General features: G+C 41.3%; 1 protein-coding gene across 1 annotated transcript in view; it reads right to left on the minus strand.

The window, feature by feature from the left end:
• Nucleotides 1-2,104: 2,104 nt before the first annotated feature.
• The window catches only part of LOC118425648 (cilia- and flagella-associated protein 251-like), a 35,544-nt gene continuing 16,558 nt past the window's right edge, over nucleotides 2,105-21,090 (minus strand). The window contains exons 17-27 of the mRNA XM_035834625.1: nucleotides 10,585-10,724; nucleotides 9,827-10,000; nucleotides 9,085-9,224; nucleotides 8,394-8,480; nucleotides 7,590-7,659; nucleotides 5,507-5,670; nucleotides 4,702-4,830; nucleotides 3,872-3,977; nucleotides 3,435-3,525; nucleotides 2,802-2,936; nucleotides 2,105-2,417 (exon numbers count right to left, since the gene is read on the minus strand). Coding sequence (XP_035690518.1) covers nucleotides 2,167-2,417; nucleotides 2,802-2,936; nucleotides 3,435-3,525; nucleotides 3,872-3,977; nucleotides 4,702-4,830; nucleotides 5,507-5,670; nucleotides 7,590-7,659; nucleotides 8,394-8,480; nucleotides 9,085-9,224; nucleotides 9,827-10,000; nucleotides 10,585-10,724 — 1,487 coding nt within the window. The 3' untranslated portion in view covers nucleotides 2,105-2,166. The remainder of the gene's footprint in view (nucleotides 2,418-2,801; nucleotides 2,937-3,434; nucleotides 3,526-3,871; nucleotides 3,978-4,701; nucleotides 4,831-5,506; nucleotides 5,671-7,589; nucleotides 7,660-8,393; nucleotides 8,481-9,084; nucleotides 9,225-9,826; nucleotides 10,001-10,584; nucleotides 10,725-21,090) is intronic.

Raw genomic sequence — 21,090 nt, forward strand, 5'->3', positions numbered from 1 at the left:
CAAACTTTAATGACTCGACCCTGACTGAATCGATTTGTAGTCCACTCCGAACGCGTGTGTAAATCCGGCCAATGTTAGACTGTACAGTCGAACTACCAAAACCACCAAAAGTGAAGATATAAATTGAATCCCAGTGACATTTGCCCTATCGTAAGATTGATATTCAACAAAAACAAGATAAAAACAAGAAATCTTCATAACCAGAATGGTATTGATATAGATTATGATTGAAGGCATTTGCTACAATTTTGGACAACGTATTACTCCAAACTTATACATTACATGATCATAACACCATTGTGAGGGTATTTTTACATTCATATGTTAGGAGTAGAAATTGAAGAGAGGCTTATAACGTGTACATGATTATGTCACTGATTCTCTTGTAGCTATTGTAAGAAACTGAAGCAGCACATGTATCAAGCTGCATTTCTTTATAAGATACATGGCTATTTTCACTTCTAAAATCCAATCAGTTTTTCCTTTCCCATGTATTCACTATCCTGGAGCTGCTAAGTTACTACGTCTAAAAAATCACACTTTTGGAGCTGCCGCCGAGGCGAAAAGGGCCACTATTTTAGACAGACGCACTTGATTGTATGTCCCAAACATAATATGTTATACGTAATTCACTGTATAGAAGGCTATCATCTTACATACCGGGATTTGATGCACTTAAATAGTAAATTCAAATACATTATGACATGTGACAACCCCTGCATGGCTTACATAGGAAAATATATCATAATGTCTAGACGCTAGAAATCCCTCCAATGATTGTAAAAGACCGTTTTCATCCCATACTATGCACTCTTGTCTGATGTAGAATAGATTTATAAAAAATGTCGTTATGTATCAGTAGATGCCATGCTTTGTACCTTGTACAACTGTTGCACAATAAAGAAGTCAGTTATAATCCTGGAGAAGTCCATGATAATACAGTTTTCATTTGGCCATATATATATATATATTTAAGTAGAATCATGAAAGTTGAAGAAATGAACGAATGAATGAAGGAATCACGCATCACACAGCTCAATTTATTGTTCAGTGCAAAAACCCTTATGTACATGCAAATCATGATTATTTACACACAATATTTCCCAAACTGTGCAAAAACGATATTGAAAATATTCCCAATATATACAACTATAGACTGATGAATAGATTATAGTTTAACAAGAATTCTGAACGTCTTTAAAATCAATTAGTTTCTATGGAGACAATATGGACATAACAAATCTTATGAACCAGAATTCACATCGACTAGAATTCACCAGAATAATGTATTTATGTTGGTATATTCCATTCATGAAAATATGTACTTCTCTAAACAGTTGTAAGTTTCTATGTAGCCATAGAATATGACTAGATTTTTATAATGCAAATCTCCTCCAAATACAGATAATGGTAAGGCTTAACCAATGCACTTCTTGGTTCTCATATTAATGACGAACTAGAGGATCAACATGAAAAAAAAGTCTGTGGAAAGATTCTGTACCAGGAGATGTACATTTTTGTCCTCCAAAATACCAGAAGTTAGCGATCATATGACGAACGCACAACTTATGTGACCACGCCCTTAGTGACCACTGAAGTTTCAGGGAGTGAAAGCCACAAGTTTTCCTTCCAGGACTTTGAGTGTTAAACAACCATTTCTCTCGTTAAATCATAACTCAGAAATATCTGGTAACCAAGAAAATCAATTCATCCTTAACAGGGCTGGAAGATCATTACATAGAATGAGAGAGTCTAGGGAAAAGTCTGTACACACAGTTTCAGGTATAGAGAGTACAGTCAAGTACAAGTTTTGCTAACAGCTGTTTTTCTACAAATCTGTTAAACCTACATGAATACAAGCACAGTGGCATGTTGGAATGTTCAGAAATTGTCTACAGTGATGGTTAGGGTTAGGAGTTAAGAGTTTAGGGTTAGGAGTCAGGGTTGGGGGTGAGGGGTTAAAGGTTGGGGGGTCAGGGTCATGGAATGTTCAGAGATTGTCTGCAGTTTTGGTTAGGGTTAGGCATTAAGGGTTGAGAGTCAGGGGTTAAAGGTTGGGGATCAGGGTCGTGGAATGTTCAGAGATTGTCTGCAGTTTTGGTTAGGGTTAGGCATTAAGGGTTGAGAGTCAGGGGTTAAAGGTTGGGGATCAGGGTCGTGGAATGTTCAGAGGTCCTCTGCAGTGCTGCTCGCCGCACTCGCTGTAGCCGGACGTGCCGTCGATGGTGCGTAGAGCTGAAACCCGAGAACGTCGGCCGCGAACGACACGGCGGTGAAGTCCCTGGGGAGGGCGTCCTCGAGCATGTTGGTGCCCTGCTCGCTGTCGTACGGCCCGAGCTCCGAGCTGCCGCCTTCCGGGTTCATCCCGACCAGCGTGGTGAGGAACTCTGCCAGCTCCGCCTCCGTCATGTGCTCACCTGGACAAGTGGATAGGGAGATGGTGAGTTATACGGGACAGGTAATTAATATGGTAAAGGCAGTCCCATTGTCTTTTTGTGCTCACCTATACAGGTGGGGAGGGCTTGGTATTGTGAGGCGGAGTCCATCCCTCTCCTTCTACCGCCTTTTACTTCCCAAACCCAATCCAGATGCCCACTGTACACCCAAGGGAGTTAGCAAAATTGTCTAAAGTGCCTCCAAAGAATATATGTAACAGCATCTATTCTGGAATTCCAGGAATCGGACCCATGACTATAACTGCCGCGCAAAGCAGAACCAATCAGCATTGCCCCGAGATAGGTAACACATGGTCAGCAAATTTTGGCTACATAAAATTGATAAAAATAAACATTCAAACATACCTTTGCTCTGCAGCAGATCCAAAAGGCTGCCCCTGTCGATGGCAGGTCCATCCTCTGTGTCCATTCCCAGAATTTCAAAAGCTTTTTGCAGATCCAGCGGTGACAGGCCGAATGCAGGGCGGTGGTTGATGTACACTGCAGAACAATGTCAGCATGTTATAAAGTAGGATGAACAAGTTGAGATAGCAGACTTCTGGAAGAACACTGAAACAGACACCCACAAATACTGGAAGCAAAATACAAAACAACGCATACTTCACTTCTTTGGAAAGAAAACTTTAAGTTCTCATAACCAGTGGAAAGTCATTCAGTACTTAGGACAAATAAGAGCTTTTGGCTGAAACTCAGACATACTCACTGCAGTCATACAAATTCACACACAAGCATACACATACAGACACACACACATACCAACACGCACACAGACACACACATACACAAGAATACATAGGCAGACACACACTGACATGTTGTAATGCTTTCATAAAAAGTGGAAGGCCATTCAGCACTAAGGACAAGGGGGTTGCAGATAAAATTTACTGCAAACACACACACACATATATGCACTCACAGACAGACAGGTGACTTAGATACAACACACTACCACCGATAAACCCGACAGTTGTGACCTACATCTGATGAAGTCTCCCAGGTCGATGTGAGTGACGTACTGTCCCGTCTCCACGTATTTACTGAACTTCACTTCATTCAGCATGTCGTCAATCTGTAAACAGGAACACACACATGTATGTAGACAACATCTAAAATAAAATTTTGATTCCCTTTTCAACATATAAGAAAGTAAAATGTCAGCAGAACTTAAAACGCAAACCTTAACTACAAACATTCTGTAGCTAACTTCAGAATTTTGAACAACCGTTTTACTTTTTTTCTGATGCTATAAATGTGGAGAATAATGCATACTAGTAACTTAGTGTACAATAGTACCTTTCTGTATTTCTTAGTAAACCAAATTTTGGATGCACAAAGGTGCATCATGACATTTTTCACAATAGACAGTAATTTGAGAGTTTAGGTGAGTCTGATCGCGTAAGAAAGTGACCTCTGACCTCTTGCTCTGTTGGGTAGAAGCCGAGCGCCCTCATGACGTACGGGACCTCCGACAGCGGGATGGTGGTCGACACCTCGCGGTCTATCGTTGCATCCACACCTTGGCTGGGGGGGACAAATGGTTTGAGAGGTCTTAATTGTGCAAATGCTACCTAATATTTTTAAATAAAATGTACAAAAGTCTGCAATATTGATAATGTTAATTAAGCATTGAGGATTGAAGTGAATTGTACTCCTCTGCATAAACCTACCTACCTAGTCCCTTGACCTCCAGGTCGTTGGGGGGGACAAGGCAGCCATAAACACTACCTGGCAATGTTTGCTTTAGGTTTGGTGGTCCGATTATTTTCTCGTTAGACCAGGCATAGAAATCCTATCTATGAAAATCATCATTGTCTACTGTAACTATTGAGTGGGAAATTGTCAACAGTCAAATTTAGATACAGTGCCCGGTACTGTGTCAAAGTTTTACTGTACAAAATTTTAGGAGCTGCAGCTTTCATTTGATTTGCATGGTGGTGCTTTTGAGAAATGCCCTGAAACAGCCATTTGCCGGAAAAGGTTAGACTAACCCGGGAGCCTCAGCTCCCCCCCCTACTTTTGCCCCTCGCGGGGTCATTTGGGGGTATCCTATGCAGATGCAGATCCAGGTAAACATTATTTAAGTACAATTCAATCTCTACAACTGAATAAAAACGGAGATTTACTTCCGGATGTTTTGAGTGACGACATCAATCACTCTTCTTCATTGCTATGTACAGATTTACAAACTTAAACTTTTACTAGCTGCAGTTTTCATCTGATCTGCTAGGGCGCGCTGCAGCCCTACCTCCTGATTTGTGCATAGTAGAAGTAGTCCTCGAGTTCGCGGAAGAACTCGCCCTCCCGCCCGCCGTCCAGGAGACCGTAGAACGGGATCAGGTTCTCCCCTCCGAGACTGCACGCCGCGTCTAGGGACCTGCGGAGAAGACATTTATCATCATCATCATCATCATCATAATCAGCCGTAGGGGCAGCACAACATGTTATGTTTAACTTGAAAGTTAGTCTGTGTTGGTAGAAGTTAAACTGTAATTTCCAACACAAAAATTGGACTCACCCAAATTTTCGACTGAACAGCACCATTATCTGCACTATAAGTGGATAGATATAAGGTTGCTGGAAGTCTATGGCGCCCACTGTCTGTGTTCAGGCATTTGCTGTTCAGTTGAAATTAGGGTGAGTTCAATTTTTTTGTTGGAAATTACAGTTTACCTCGTTCAATAACTTGTTATGCTTTCTCAATAGGCTTTTAGTCCCATGGCATCGTCTATATCCTCTCCAGGGCATGGTGAATGATGTAAATCACCGCGTGGCTGATACAACACGAAGGTTCGCCAGGCCTTCGTCAGGGTGACTTGTAGTAAATCACCAACTCTAGTGTGTTCTTTAGCATGCTTGAGGTGTGGCTCTCCCCAAACACGGGACTTACATTTTACGTCCTATCCGAGGGATGGCCCTAGCTGTAGCTAGGTACACATTTGCACCTGAGTGAGCCTGTTGGTCCACCAACTCTGCCCAGCTCTCCTCCTAGGGTGTGACCGACTACCAGGAATCACAAGAGGAACACATAGAATCACAGGTGTTGTACTTACTTGAGACTGACGCTCCACATGTGCGCGGTGCAGTCCTCTCCGCCAGCTGTGAAGACGTACTTCCCGTCGTACGAGCACGCCAGGTTCGCCACGCCCGTCGGGTGAGCGATCAGCGCCATGGCCTTGTGCGGGTTCCCGTCCGCTGGCAGGATGTGCAAGCCAACCTGGTTAATATTAATAAACAAATTTGGTTAATATTGATAAACCAACCTGGTTAATATTAATAGATCAATCTGGTTAATATTGATAAACCAACCTAGTTAATATTAATAGATCAATCTGGTTAATATTGATAAACCAACCTAGTTAATATTGATAGATCAATCTGGTTAATATTGATAAACTAACCTGGTCAATATTGATAAACCAGTCTGGTTGATATTGATAAACCAGTCTGGTTAATATTGATAAACCAGTCTGGTTAATATTGATAGATCAATCTGGTTAATATTGATAAAGCAGTCTGGTTAATATTGATAAAGCAGTCTGGTTAATATTGATAAACCAGTCTGGTTGATATTGATAAACCAGTCTGGTTAATATTGATAAACCAGTCTGGTTAATATTGATAAACAAATCTGGTTGATATTGATAAACCAACCTTGTTAACATTGATAAACCATTCTGGTTAACATTGATAAACCATTCTGGGTAACATTGATAAACCAACCTGGTTAATATTGATAAACTAACCTAGTTAACATTGATAAACTAACCTAGTTAATATTGATAAACCAATCTGGTTGATATTGATAACCAACTTGGTGGATATTGATAAACCAATCTGGTTAATATTGATAAACCAATCTGGTTAATATTGATAGATCAATTTGGTTAATATTGATAAACTAACCTGGGTAATATTGATAAAGCAGTCTGGTTAATATTGATAGATCAATCTGGTTAATGTTGATAAACTAACCTGGTTAATATTGATAAACCAGTCTGGTTAATATTGATAAACCAATCTGGTTAATATTGATAAACCAATCTGGTTAATATTGATAAACCAACCTGGTTAATATTGATAAACAAATCTGGTTGATATTGATAAACCAACCTTGTTAACATTGATAAACCATTCTGGTTAACATTGATAAACCATTCTGGGTAACATTGATAAACCAACCTGGTTAATATTGATAAACTAACCTAGTTAACATTGATAAACCAATCTGGTTAATATTGATAAACCAATCTGGTTAATATTGATAGATCAATCTGGTTAATATTGATAAACTAACCTGGTTAATATTGCTAAACCAACCTGGTTAATATTGCTAAACCAACCTGGTTAATTTTGATAAACCAACCTGGTTAATATTGATAAACTAACCTAGTTAATATTGATAAACTAACCTAGTTAATATTGATAAACCAATCTGGTTGACATTGATAACCAACTTGGTGGATATTGGTAAACCATCCTGGTTAACATTGATAAACCAATTTGGTTAATATTGATAAATCAATTTGGTTAATGTTGATAAATGAATCTCAGGTTAATGAATGAATAGACTCTTTTTCTCAACCACTTTCACCAACGTTTCGGTGACCGTCTGTCACCTTCCTCAGGGCAATTCTGACTGGTTCACATTGTTAGCCTGGTATTCAGCCGTATTATAGCTGCCAAGCCTCTTCTGTCCTCTTTGTGAATACGTATTTACGAAGAGGACAAAAGAGACTCAGGAGCTATAATATGGCTGGATACCAGGCTAACACATTGTACCGCAGCTATAAGTGTCACTGTGAAGTGAAGGGATTGGTCAGCAGTATTGATCCTGAAGATGGCGACAGTGGTCTGTGTGTACTTTTGTGTTGGAAGAAAGTTAAGCATTGTACTATCCAGATTACTACCAACACAGATGAGCTTCCATGATAACCTGGTTAATATTAACAAATCAACTTGGTTAATTGTGATCAACAACAAACCTGGTTGATATCAACAAATCAGTCTAGTATATATTGAATTTTGTGGGCCCCGTCAGGAACCACCTTTCTAAAGTTGAGGGGGTTACCCGCCCATCTTAAGATGAAATAAACAAATAAATAAATGAATGAAGAGTGTAATTAACTAGCTCACCTTGTCAGTGGTGATGTAGGCCAGGTGTCTGTACTCAATGGGAGAGCCGGTGGTGGGGAGCACAGCAACCCTGTACAGGAACGGCAATGTACACATTGAATAACCTACAGCTTAATGTACACTTATATCTAAACATATATAAGAATAATATTAGGAAGTATTACCATTTAGTTCAGCTTAGCTACATGTACAAAGAGGCTTCAATAAGTTCAAAGCCTGAGCACCAATCAAGAAATAAGCTGCACAACTCAAATTTCAGGACATGCCCATAGCTTGTCCAGAACATGAGATATTAAACTGGAAGTTCTGTACAGTAGAAGCCGCTAGGCAGCCCAAAATCTAATCATTTTGGGGTCTCAGCATCAAGACCCACCCACATAACTTCAGACATTTCCATCAATGCAATTTTGAGTTATCGAGTTGAGAGACACACAAATCTCTCAAATCTCTCACCGTCTTTTACCTCTGCAATGGAAGTCAGGTAGTACCCATGTTTACACTTTGGTGTAGTGAGGACAGTTGAGCAAGTGCCTTTCCCAAGAACACAACATTGCTAGCATTTGGATTTGAACCTAGGATCTCTGGTTTCTGGGCCATTAACATCCTAGCCTGAGTACCATCCTCCGTAGTGACTGCTGGCTCAATACTTTTGCTTGTTAAAACCGCGGAGAAAGCGAAGCATTGAGCCAGCGGTTACACCGGAGGATGGTACTCAGGCTACAAACATCTTGCAGTTATGCCACAAGATTGAAAACATTACAGTAAGTCGGACATGTTGGTAACAAACAGACAAAAGACACCAACTTCTGCACGGGAGCCCCGTAGGTCGGTCCCAGCAGAGTCTTGCGGCACATCTTGGTGGTGGTGTTGTACAGCTTCAGCTTGAACTGGCTGTTAAAAAGAAAAAAAGAAATTAAAGTGATCTTTATCCAGTTTTACCTCACTGAAGAGCTCGTCTTCCATGTGGACAGGGAAGACAGACGCTATGTACAGTATTTACAGGTTCATTGCATTAGGGAAATTCCCCTAGCCTCTTTAAGACAAACGCAATGAACAGTGAACCACGGCTTAGTGTCCCGTCCTGAGGATTGCAACCCTTTCTGGTAGTGTGCATGTTGGGTGAGCGACACAGCCAGAATCGAACTCACAGTTTCTAGTTCCAAAGGCAGGGCTGCTAACCACTAGACTACGCACACTACCTGCCTTATTGAACAAGTTGGACTAACCCAAATTTTCGACTAAACAGCGCCAGTCTTTGTCAAGGAATGAACACTAATCCACTGCTGTTGTGACGTCATGTTATGCAGACAGAACACGTGACTCACGCAGTGGATCATACGTTGCAGGAAGTCTATGGCATCACAAAGACTGGTGCTGTTCAGTCAAAAATTAGGGTGAGTCCGATTTTTGTGTTGGATATTACATTTGTACAGTTTAACTAGTTCAATAACGACTTCTATGAACACAGATGAAATTTCAAGTTAACACTCTCTACCTGTTGGCGGTGACGATGAAGCTCTCCTTGGTGACGGGCGGGTACCACGCCATGCAGGACGGAACGGCCGACTGCTCGATACGGTCCTGACTCAACAGCCGAAGGTCGTCCTTCCCGCTGTTCACAAGGTCATACTCCACCTGGGGTAACAGGAATAATTCAATTCTTTTGTTATTGGGCTATTTTTGTGATCATTGTTTGGGCCGACTTCTCTCTCTTTTTACAGCCAGAGGCTGAATAGCAAGGAGCTCACAATATATATATAGGTGGGGCTAAATTGCAAGGGTCTGGAGCAGCTGCCATTCGGAACTAACTTAGGTGACAACAATACCACTCTGACAGTAATTGCCCCAGGTGTGGCCAAAAGGACTGTAGGTTTTGAACCATTACACTGAGAAAGACCCCTACTCTTTCCAACAAGTGTGGTGGGTGCTGTAGTATTCTTGAGGTGTCACAGTGGTTCATTTAATGCCTTAACATAGGCCCTGACTGAAGCTACACAATTTTCCACCTATAGTAAGTGAAGTCAAGACAGTCATGTTAAATACTTTCCTTAGGAATAAGGACCAGGAATAGAATTCAAAGCTTTTTTAATTATTAATAACCTTTAGCCGCCTTGTTACACAGTGTGAACCCAGCCTGTGCTAGAGGCGTGACCCACGTGGGTGTACTCACCAAGACCCTGTCCCTACAAAGTGACCCCAGCCTGTGATAGAAGTATAACCCACGTGGGTGTACTCACCATGACCCTGTCCCTGCCCAGGGACAGCAGCCTGGGTTGGTTGGTGTCCAGCTCCATGCCGAACATGAGGGATTCGATGAGCTTGTAGTGGGCACGGTGGCGACCGAGGTAGACCCAGGCTTCCTCCTCTTGACCCCTCCCCGTCCGGAACACGGACACCGTGAAATCCGCATCCTGCGGTAAAACAGTACACAATCACACTAAAAATTTAACATCAAACATAAGATATTACAATGGGCTAATATTATAACTACACAGTACGCAAATAGACTAAAACATTGAAAATCAGACATGATTTAGATACTATAACAGGCTATTGAAGTTAACTAGTGAACAATTTGAAAATCAAAGTTAGGTAGCATTAGTCTAGAGTTATAAGGACATCAGACCTGTTTTTAGCATTAATTTTTTGACATCCCACTCATTTTTTGGAGCACATGTTGCTTATTTTTCAAATCTGTCATAGCTTCAAGCTTAGAAAAATGCATTGTCATCAATCTCCTTTTTAAATTTATAGAGTTTAGATTGTTTGGACGGAAGGTGTGAAATTTTTGTCCGTCCTAACAAGCAAATGTCCATCCCAAGAAAGAGGGACGGGTACTGGAGACAGCCAAGCAAGACAACATCATACATAATTTAGGTTTTGTTCTATACATGTCTGACCCTTACCTCTTCCCTCATGATGTCAATAAAAAGAAGATTTGATTTTTTCATCAATAAATAAACAAACAAACAAACAAACAACCAGTACGACTTACGGCGGTGGCCAGGAAGTTGGAGTCGTGGGAGAAGCAGCAGTGAGTGACGGAGTCTCGTGCGTACCGGAACGGCTCGCTGACCTCATCGTCCAGCGTTAGAGCGTCCAGCACGCGCACGCTGCCATCCATGAACCCGGCCGCTGTACAGCAAAGGAAAAGAGATGGTTATCATGCTACGAGGGGCGGTCAATAAGTAATGCCCCTGACCCATTTCCCATAGCAGGAGATAAATGAAACTTGACACAGTTATTAGTCTTTCTCTATATAAGAACCACCCAGAGTTATGAATTTCTCCCATTGTTTGATGCATCTCTGGACACCGTTTTTGTAGGACACCCCAGGTTGGTCCTCCATCAATGACAGAAGAGGGACGACCATGTCTGGGAGCTGTTTCCACAGACTTCCGGCCATGTTTGAATTCACGATGCCAGCGTTTTATAAGGTCATATGATGGGGCATCATCACCATAAGTTTCTTTCATTTCATCAAAAGTCTCCTTGGTGTGCGTCCTTTCAAATACAAAACCCGGTTCACTGCGCGACACTCAACTGGCTCCATTTCACACCTGGCTTATTTCACACCCGACTCAGTTCAAACATCTTTAAATCAGAAACTACTATTAGTTCAGAACTGGTTTTTGCAGAAAAACTTATAGAGATATCAATCATTACACATGCTAAATTTCATTTAGATCAGACAACTGGAAGTGGGTCAGAGACATTACTTATTGAACGCCCCTCGTAGTCTTGTTTAGCCTGGGTACCATCCGGATAGTAGTTTGCTCCTATTTTCCTATCCATCTGGAGACCTGCACATTTAAACTGTTGGTGGTAACGTCAGTTAATGAGCGAAGTAAGGAATGGGTTCTAGAGCACTTGTTCGATGACAACAGGCCTCCCACGAGCAGGCGGAGGGCTTGTCCAGTGTTGGAACACAAGTTCGAACAAGTGCTTGAATCCATTCCATTATTCGCTCATGTGTACGGACCAATCAGCGCCTGCGTCCAAAATTTTGATGATTCCAGACGTTAAGATGGTCCGCATTCCCAGGCGGAAACACAGAGAAGCGACTGTATATAGTGTATAATGAATGTCAGAGCTAGAAGTGACTATATATAGTATATAATGAACGCCGGAGCGAACTACTTTCCGGATGGTACTCAGGCTAAGTCTTGTTTGTCTGTAGGAGATGATGATGACCGAAGGCATCACGTCATCGTTTCGAGAACAGTGTGTCAGGCTGAGGCTGATACCACTGCGAGCTTTGAAGGCTCTGCCAGACATACTATATATTAGGTGGGTTATCATGCTAGTTGAGTTTAAGTTGCACATACATCAGTCTGTAAAAGATGCTTAGGGGTAGCGCCCATCTCCATTTCTGTAGCCCTTGGGCCACAAATTTGTGCAAGCCACTATAGAAGGGGGCTGGGAGAGTTTAACTCCCATACTCTTCCTCATCAGTGCCGAATGCTATAGGCAGAGGAAAGTAGCATGTACTATTTTTAAAGTGTTTGGTATGACTCTGTACCATGACTGCTGTACCATTCTAAGCGATACACAGGCACGATGTGTTCGACCGTAGCCTCTGGCAAACAACATTTCATTTTGTTTCGTTTCGTTTATTCGTTTTACCAGGTTACATCACTCAGGCTTCAGCACATTTCAAACACATGCAGCATGAATGACTGTCATTTCTTTTATGATGGGTTGTGTGGCATCAATTTATACACTGTCGTACATCCTGCAGAAGAATAAATTATGTCTGATGAAGCTTTGAAATTCTTAATACCAGATACAACATTGCAGACGTCAACTACTTCCTGGGTTTCCCATAGTAACAGTCCACATAACTACAAAATTTATATAGGTTGTAGTGTTATACGTGCAATTGGTATCGGCCCAATCAGTCATAAGCATTAACATTTTTGCAAGTCATGCAATCTTGCACAGTGGTCTACATAATGATTGTACATATATTCAAAAGATGTGCATGCCGTGTTGCCCAGGGTAACAGCCCACGTAAGTCTCACTGAGCAAGCGCTGTCGTGATGCTCTGTGCTCTCACACAGAATCAAACCCATCATGATCAGGTGCAGCCTCATTATTCTTATTATAGTTCTGATTAAAATTGATATTTAATGTTCAAGAAGGTGTATCACCGCCCAATATTTTATGAGTCCAAGTGACAAGTTTGGCAGGGTTGATTAGATTACTTCTTTGTGGACACTGTTTAGGCACAGCCTGTGTAATGATCATAAAATTATTGTAGTGTTATGTTGCTATGTTTTATCACCGTTGAAAATCAGTAAACAACTTCCAGTGATCATTTAGAGCACAGCACTTTTGAGACAAATTTTGCATTTTGCTGAAATGAAATGTCGGCTTCCTAGTTTTGCCAAACCTTATTGCACTGCTGTACCAGCCCTTACATAGAGCACGGACTCACAAAATATTCGCAGAGTCTGACGTATTTATCAGTAAACCCCATTTCAGAGACAGCCTTTCCCCTCTCTGACAAGCTGGAATTCAAACCAATAACTGTTAGATGTAAGTGTCCCTTAAATGGTAAAATGATATTACTGTTGCTATGGTAACACCGACAAGAGATTATCCAGTAGCAGGCTGTTCTTAGTCTTATTGAATAATTGACCTTTCATATTTCCTAGATACACAAACAAGGCTGGCAGTACAGTGGTATTTCTTGAAAGAGGGAGAAAAGTTAAAGGGCTGAATTTTCCCTTTGTCTGAACATGGAAAAGATTCCATTGCAACATACATCAGCTTCAATAAACAGCTTGATTCTTTGGCAATCACAGAAGGGACTGTTTCAAATTCAAGATAATTCAACCTACATGTACACCATATTTGAAGTGCTTTACATGTTGCTGCAAGTGCTTTTTCACACGGGTATTGTACTGTACCATCCATAAACCCAGCATACACAAAAATGAAAAGGAATTATTGTTAATATTTGCTGGCGGTTTAAGTACACCATTAAGACATTCTGCAGTACAGTACTGTGTGATTAAACATTATGTACTGTGGTTCAATATCTTCCTGGTGTCATTGAACTTGCAGTGTAGAGGTCACTACTAAAACCAGGAAACAGCAACACCACAAACATCTCAACATTTAAAGTACTCTTGGAAAAGATAGATATTGAGAACAAGTTACATTTTGCTAAACTTTGAAGGGAAAATGATGTTGGCTAATCTCACATGATTGAGAAGTTCTTAAGGCTACGTCTAAGTCAGGGCTTTAGCCAGCTCGAAATTTTTTTCCGTCAGCCAATTACAATTGTCGCGAAAACCGCGAAAATCAATTAGAAGGACTGAACTGAGACCTTGAAAAACGGGTTTTAATGAGATTATCGTATGCGAAAGGGTGCCGACACACATTGTCAACAATCATAACAATAGCAAAACAAACAGTGTGTGACTTTTACGGCCGTGGACAGCGTCCCCAAGCCGCCTGTAGCTTCCACCAAGGATTTTTGTCCGTCAAGGTTGACGGATTGGTTTTAAAATTTTTCCGTCAGACGCAGCAAATTTCCGTCAATTGATGGAAAAACGGACGCTGGCTAGAGCCCTGGTCTAAGTCTGCTTTCTTGCCCAACTTGTGTTGCTATACTGTGATGAGTCGCAGACGTGATATGTTCCACAGTAACCTAAACTACATTTCAGGGACATCTTTCAGAGATGGCTTAAGGAACTGCATGCATTCTGAATCATTAATGTCCCTTTGAATTGAAAGCAGTAAATTACTGTTGCTGCACAATGATACCCTACGGCATATCATTTGCTGGCAGTTTCAATACAACCCTTCAGATTCCAACCATGCGGCCTGTCAACAAGACTGGCAATTAGGGGATACTTGTTACAAATGGGGAAAAACTAATTAAGGGTGTTTGGGTGTTTCATGTACTACACAATAGCTGTCGTGTTGGTCTAGCAAATGTTATGTTGTCATGGCAACAGTATGAACCAATCAAATCAAATCAAAGCATCTTCAGGTATATCATCTGAGAGGAAACTTTGTTGAAATAGAATCTACTGTTAGATTATTTGGACAAAGTTCTGATGAGTTCAAGAGATCTGCAACTTGGAGAGGAAGACCCTAAGGACTTGACAACTTAACCTCATATGCAGTAATATTGAATTGAAGACTTGATTGCTTCTCAAAAAGAGGCAATAGACTAAGAGCACTTCAGAGGGCATCAAATCATCACCCATGCCTATGTGAGAGCCTCAGGCATCTTGCTCAGCTCAAGCACATAATTTTGCAGCTTTGAAACCGCTGTAGCAAGGCTTAAATCCTGTAACTGCAATCTTAAGGTGTTTTCGTACATTCAAGGACATCTATAAAAGAACGGCTAATGGTACCCACTGATGGACACAAATTGATGTTGGTATCAAATTATGTCTTATTGAGTGATTCCTTTCAGATTTTCTATACCTCAATGTCAACAAGGTTGGCAGGGCAGGAATATTTCTTGGAAAAGAGAGGGAGGTTCAGAGAAATTCAGCAGCCTTCAGCATGATAACTTAACTAAATCCTTTTTAAGGCTTGCCTAATATGCCCATGGTAACAGCCCACGCAAGTCTCACTGCGCAAGTGCTGTTGTAACACTCAACAGCATCAAACCCTTCACGATCAGGTACAGCCGCATCATTGCTCCTGCCGTCTACGTAGTCCAGCAACAAACTGCATCAGCGTCGTCCACAAGTCAGGAATCTCACATCCTGCCTCAGACCGCAGACGACCAGAATCAGCTCCACCATGTTCAACAACAGCTCCGACCCATGGATGCTCGCTGAGCAGACATCTGCTCCTGAGTTTGTAAGCTTAGTCTCCTGCTACAAGTGGATTCTACAGAAAAATACTGCAACCATCGCACAAGCCGTCGAAGCCTGCTCCATGCACAAGGACCTTGTGACATTAGGAACAGGAACTGAAATTACATTTTGGCTGATAGGACTTCTCATTGTCGTTATCAATGCCGTTGTGATTTTAGGAATCACTGGTACAAAACAACTGCATAAACCCATCTACTTCTACCTGGCAAATCTGGCAATGGCAGATGTTTTTGCAGGCATTGGACTCCTGTATCGCACAGTAGGTCATAACAGGCACAATCTTATGTTTGACTTTATAGTGACTTATTTCAACTTCATCATATTTGCACAGATCACTTCAGCATCAGCTTTATCTCTATTGTCTGTAAATAGCTATGTTGGTGTAAAACATCCTATATACTTCCACATCCATGCTCACAGTGACAAACTGCGTGCAGTTGTAGCTATGGCTGTATCATGGATTGTTCTCTCCTTGCTTGCCTTCTCACCCAGTATGGGCTGGAACTGTCTCCATATGCAGGCCCTGACCACTGGTAACTGCGATTATTACTATCCTCAGGCCTTTGTCATCATGTGTGTATCCATACTGTTCTTGCTGTGCATAGTCATGATCTTCACAAATATAAGTGTGTATGTAGCAATCAGACAACGAGAAAAGAGAAGGCTTGAACAGGCAGGGGTCCCCCTGGGGGCACCAGGAGAAAATGGTCCAGGACCTGTACAAAACATGGAGGGGGGTGTTCAGCCAAACAATGCTGCACAAGAGGAGGCACAGAGGAAATATGAAGCAGGGATGTACAGAGCCAGGACTGTAATGATTCATGTAGTAGTGTCTTTGGTCTTCTGGCTGTTACCCCTCCTGTTGATACTAGTGTGCAAAAGTCGTCCATATACTTGCGCTCGCACCGTTGGAACGGAAATATTATTTTCATTCTTTTCCCTGAACTCACTCATCAACCCAATGGCAACCCTCTACCGCACAGAGGAGCTAAGAAATGCTATCTGGCAAAAACTGACAGGCATCCATCAGACACTTGTCACCGTGATACGGGGAAACCGTGTGGACCCACAGGGAGACCAAGCTGGAACAGGCTAGGAGATGCCCAGAATCTACAGGAAGGTTCTGCACATGGAGAGTGACATAATACGTTAGTATGTACATTGTATGACTCCAGATTAACAGTAAAGCAATCTCCTGTGGGAAACCGGAGCTGTGAAATCCATAACTACGAAGGGATGCTAAAGTACCTCCAAGGGGCAGAGCAGAGATCCTACCAGCAATTGTGGAAATAGACTGCACTGTATGAAGTCCAACTCAGAAACCTTTCACTGGAAAAAAAGCAAAATGATACACAATTGTTGTACAGTACCATGGGCAACAATGGCAAGTACAGTTTGAATTTCATGACTTAGATTGTGGTGACAAACATGGAAAAAGAGGTCTTCTTGCCCTCTTAATGGCACAGTAGAAAGCCTATCATTACTACCAGTTATATTGATGTACTGGAAGACCATAGCAAATTAATCTACTATATACTGAATCAGTGTGTAGGTATTAGATATGCATTGCATGACAGTCAGTGTGTGCTAATATTCAAGTTGTATGTACTCAAGATGTGTAGATGTTTGAACAATCATGTGAGACATTAAAGACACCCACATTTGGAATCTTAAAAAGCCTCAGAGTCATTAATTGTTGTCTTCCGTATTCTTAAAGTTATGAATAAGTTGAATGCTTAAAAAAGGATGTATCACAGCCCAATATTCTATCTGACTACGAGTGTGGCAGGTTTTGATTAGAACTGGACATTGTTTGTGAAAGGCCTGTAACCATGGTAATGTAGTGTTATACATGTTTGTGAAAGGCCTGTAACCATGGTAATGTAGTGTTATACAATGTTAGGTTTTACCACCTTTGATAACCAAGTCAATATCCTCTTCCTGTGATCATGTAAAGGACACCACCTTTGGAAATATAGAGAGAGAAAGTTTGAATTTTGCTAAAAATGAAACGTTGGCTTCCTAATTTTGCCAAACTTTGATGTACTGCTGTATCGCCCTAACATTGCACAAATGCACCAAATGTTTGGCTGCATTCTGCTGTACACCATTAAGACATGCTGCTTAAGTCTAAGTCTGCTTTGCCCGAAACCGTGATGAGTCAGAGTCTCAGAGAGTCTGACATGATCTGTTGGACAGTAACCTCTGCCAAACTACATTTCAGGGACATCCATGTATGGGAGACAGCTCAGAACCGCAAGCATTCAAACTCAAAATACTTCATTGTCCCTTTGAATGCAGCATATGAAAATGATAAGGCTTTAGTGTGTACAATGACATCCTATGATTTTCTGACAGACGAGTTTCAATATAGCCATTCAATTTTGTATCACAGCTAATGGACACAATAAAGCCTCTCAAAGCCTCTCTAAGCCTTCAGATTCCAACCATGCCACCTGTCAACAAGACTGGCAATTAGGGAATATTTGTTATGAAAGAGGGAAGAACTACACAATATATAATCAAGGAGGTTTCATGTACTACATAATAGCTGTTGTGTTGGTCTAGCAAACGATATGTAGACACGGCAACAGTGTGGACCAATCAAATCAAAGCAAAGCATCTGCAAATACGTCATCAGAGGGAAACTTTGTCCAAATAACTATATAATTGTAGATGGGAATAAGTCTAAAAGATCTGCAAATTGAAAAGGAAGACCTCAGGGACTTGATAAATCACTTCAAATGTAGTTGAATATAATATTGCATTGAAGACTAAATAGCTTATTAACACCAGGAAATAGGCTTCTCATTTGAGGGGCATCAAATCTTCACTCCTGCGTATGTAAGAGCCTCACTCGGGTATCTTGTTGCTCAAGCACTTAGTACATACAACATGTATTACCCTCTTCTTGTGATCGGCAATAAGGGCAACACTTTTGGAAATATGAAGAGAGAAACTTTGCATTTTGCTCACAGGAAATGTTGGCTTCCTAGTTTCCAACAAACTTTGTTGCACTGCTGTATTGGCCATATAGCTAACAATGCACAGACACACCGAATATTCAGCCGTATCATTCCCTTTTCAGTGATTGAGTCATACACATCCATGACAGGCTGGGATTCAAACTTTTTTAACTGCCAAGTAAATGTTCCATGAGTGGTATTCGAAGAATAGTTGCTGTTGCTACACATACACGTCCTGTACCAATCTGCACTGAATCTTAAATAATTCCTTTGGATGGGCGATCTTTAGATACATCCTTTCGCACGGAGAGTGTAGTGTTGTGGGGGTGCGTTGCATTAAACTTCTACAAAGTCAATACGTCCTGCTACTCAAGCAATTACAGATCATAAAGCTTTGAAATTTTTCAATCACAAACAATATTGCAAACATCAACTGCTTGCTGGGTTGCCCATAACGACAGCCCACAAAAGTATGCAGACACGTAATATCGTGGATATCCATGTGGATATCCATACATCATGATAGAAGTATTGATGAAACTTTTCATGGCATGCAACATTGCTCAGTTGTCAACTGATATATCTACAGTGAGCATGCCGTGTTGCCCATAGTAACAGCCCACATAAGTCTCAATGAGCAAGCGCTGTCGTGACGCTCTGCGCTCTCCGCACACAGAATCAAACCCATCACGATCAGGTGCAGCCGCATCGTCACTCCTGCCGTCTAGTCCCGCCACAAACTGCACCAGAGTCATCCACACGTCAGGAATCTCACAACCTGCCTCAGACCGCAGACGACGCAGGGAGCGATAAAATCTGGTCAATGTGGATTGTTATTGACAGGACTCTTGAGTGTCATTACATGAGAAAACCAGGCAGAGGTCAAAATATACTGTGGTGGGCCAAATTGGCTTAATATATGATTTAAATACCATGAAATTCATATGATGCAGTATCTAAAATGAAACTAAAATTGAGTTCGCTACCCTGGTAATTTTGATCTATATATTTAGCATCCTTTCTAATATATCCATAACCATGTGGAATTGGGTTCTACAGACCAAAAGTTGAAGATGAAACGGTGAAATTATATGAGGGTACACAATGGGGTTACCAAAACCAATGGAAAAATTTTTATCCCTCTAAATTAAAGTCATTTTAAGATGCTTTATCTCCCAATTGTGATTTGAGGGAATACTTAAAGTTTTGCTGAAGAGTGAGAGTTTTTCAGGTTGCTGGATTGTGTGTTTTATTCGTTGATGAGTACTGTAAAATGTATTTATGTTTGCGGGGATTTAATTTCATGGTAGCGGAAAAAAAGGGCTTTTAGCTGTGGTGTTAAGTTTGTGGTAGCGGCCACCGCGAAAACCGCGAACATTAAACTGTCGCGAAAGTTTCTGCATTATTGACAGTTTTCCCTAGCCTATGTTAACACAATCTCTCACTGGCTGGGGTTAATGACCCCCTCCCCAAGGGGCAACTGTAGGGACGGCCATTTAAAGAGTGCAAATTTTCAGGCTATTAGGATTTCAAATAATTAATGATTACATTTCAGTCCCACAGATTTGCCTGAAACTCAATGGGAGACAAAGTGTGAAAACATAGTACATGTACTTAGGGCACAAACTTCAATGTAGAAAAGGTTAATGGCACTAACACTATGGCCGTGTGGCACGTTGGATATACCTGATCCCTCGATCTCGGCAGTTTAAAGCAACGCACGGTCCGGTCAGTTCTTAGATGGGGGACCAACAACCAATGACGATAGGATTGCAGTAGCCTCACGAAGCATTCCATGAAATTGTCTACCGGGAGGGACGTAAAACAGGGGTCAAGTGCTCAAGGAGGTGCCTCGACCACGTTAAACAGCCTCATCACTCATTACACTGGTTACCTACTGGCTGCAAATACACCAGATAAATTTAGACTGAAAATTTAAAATTTTTTTGCCACAGAAGGTGGTTCAGAGCCAATTATGACAATTTCCCAACATCTGCTTGGAGATTGGCCTAGATCATGCCTGAGTGCGTGGGTGCGGCAGACGTCATGTTGCCATGGCAACAAGAGAAAGCCATGTCCCACAAGAAGGGACAGATAAGAAGATCTAACACATGAAGGAAAAACCCCAGGACATAACAATTATATTTTACACCCTTTTGCATATCAATACACATCGGATATACAAAGTCATGTAAAACCCTCCAACAAGATTTCTCCAGTGTCACTGACGAAAAACAACAGATGTTGTTTGAAACATCTGACCATTTCCACAATCATATCCAGTTGCTTGTAACTGTTTTTTTGGCATATCTAAATATTACCTGCCTGTGGATGTCTAACCTTCATGATGTCATGCTGCCATGGCAACGAGGGAAAGCCTTGTTCCACAAGAAGGGATAGTTAATAAGAAGATCTAACAATTTGAAGGAAAGCCCCCTGGACATAACTACAATATCAACAACTACCTCACACAGTAGCCATTTTCTATACTATATTTTAGGCCACAGCAAGTAAATTTTATGGATGACATCCTCTGCAGACTGCAAAAATAGTGCGATAGGGCGAAAAAAAAACATGATGGGTGAAAAAAACAAGATGGCTACATTTTCAAAAATAGGCACCATCAAAGTTGTGATGACTGTTGTAAAAAGAATTAAAGGGACAAAACATGGTATCAGAGCCAAC

The sequence above is a fragment of the Branchiostoma floridae genome, chromosome 11 (assembly GCF_000003815.2).
Source record: "Branchiostoma floridae strain S238N-H82 chromosome 11, Bfl_VNyyK, whole genome shotgun sequence".
In the NCBI taxonomy this organism is placed as follows: Eukaryota; Metazoa; Chordata; class Leptocardii; order Amphioxiformes; family Branchiostomatidae; genus Branchiostoma; species Branchiostoma floridae.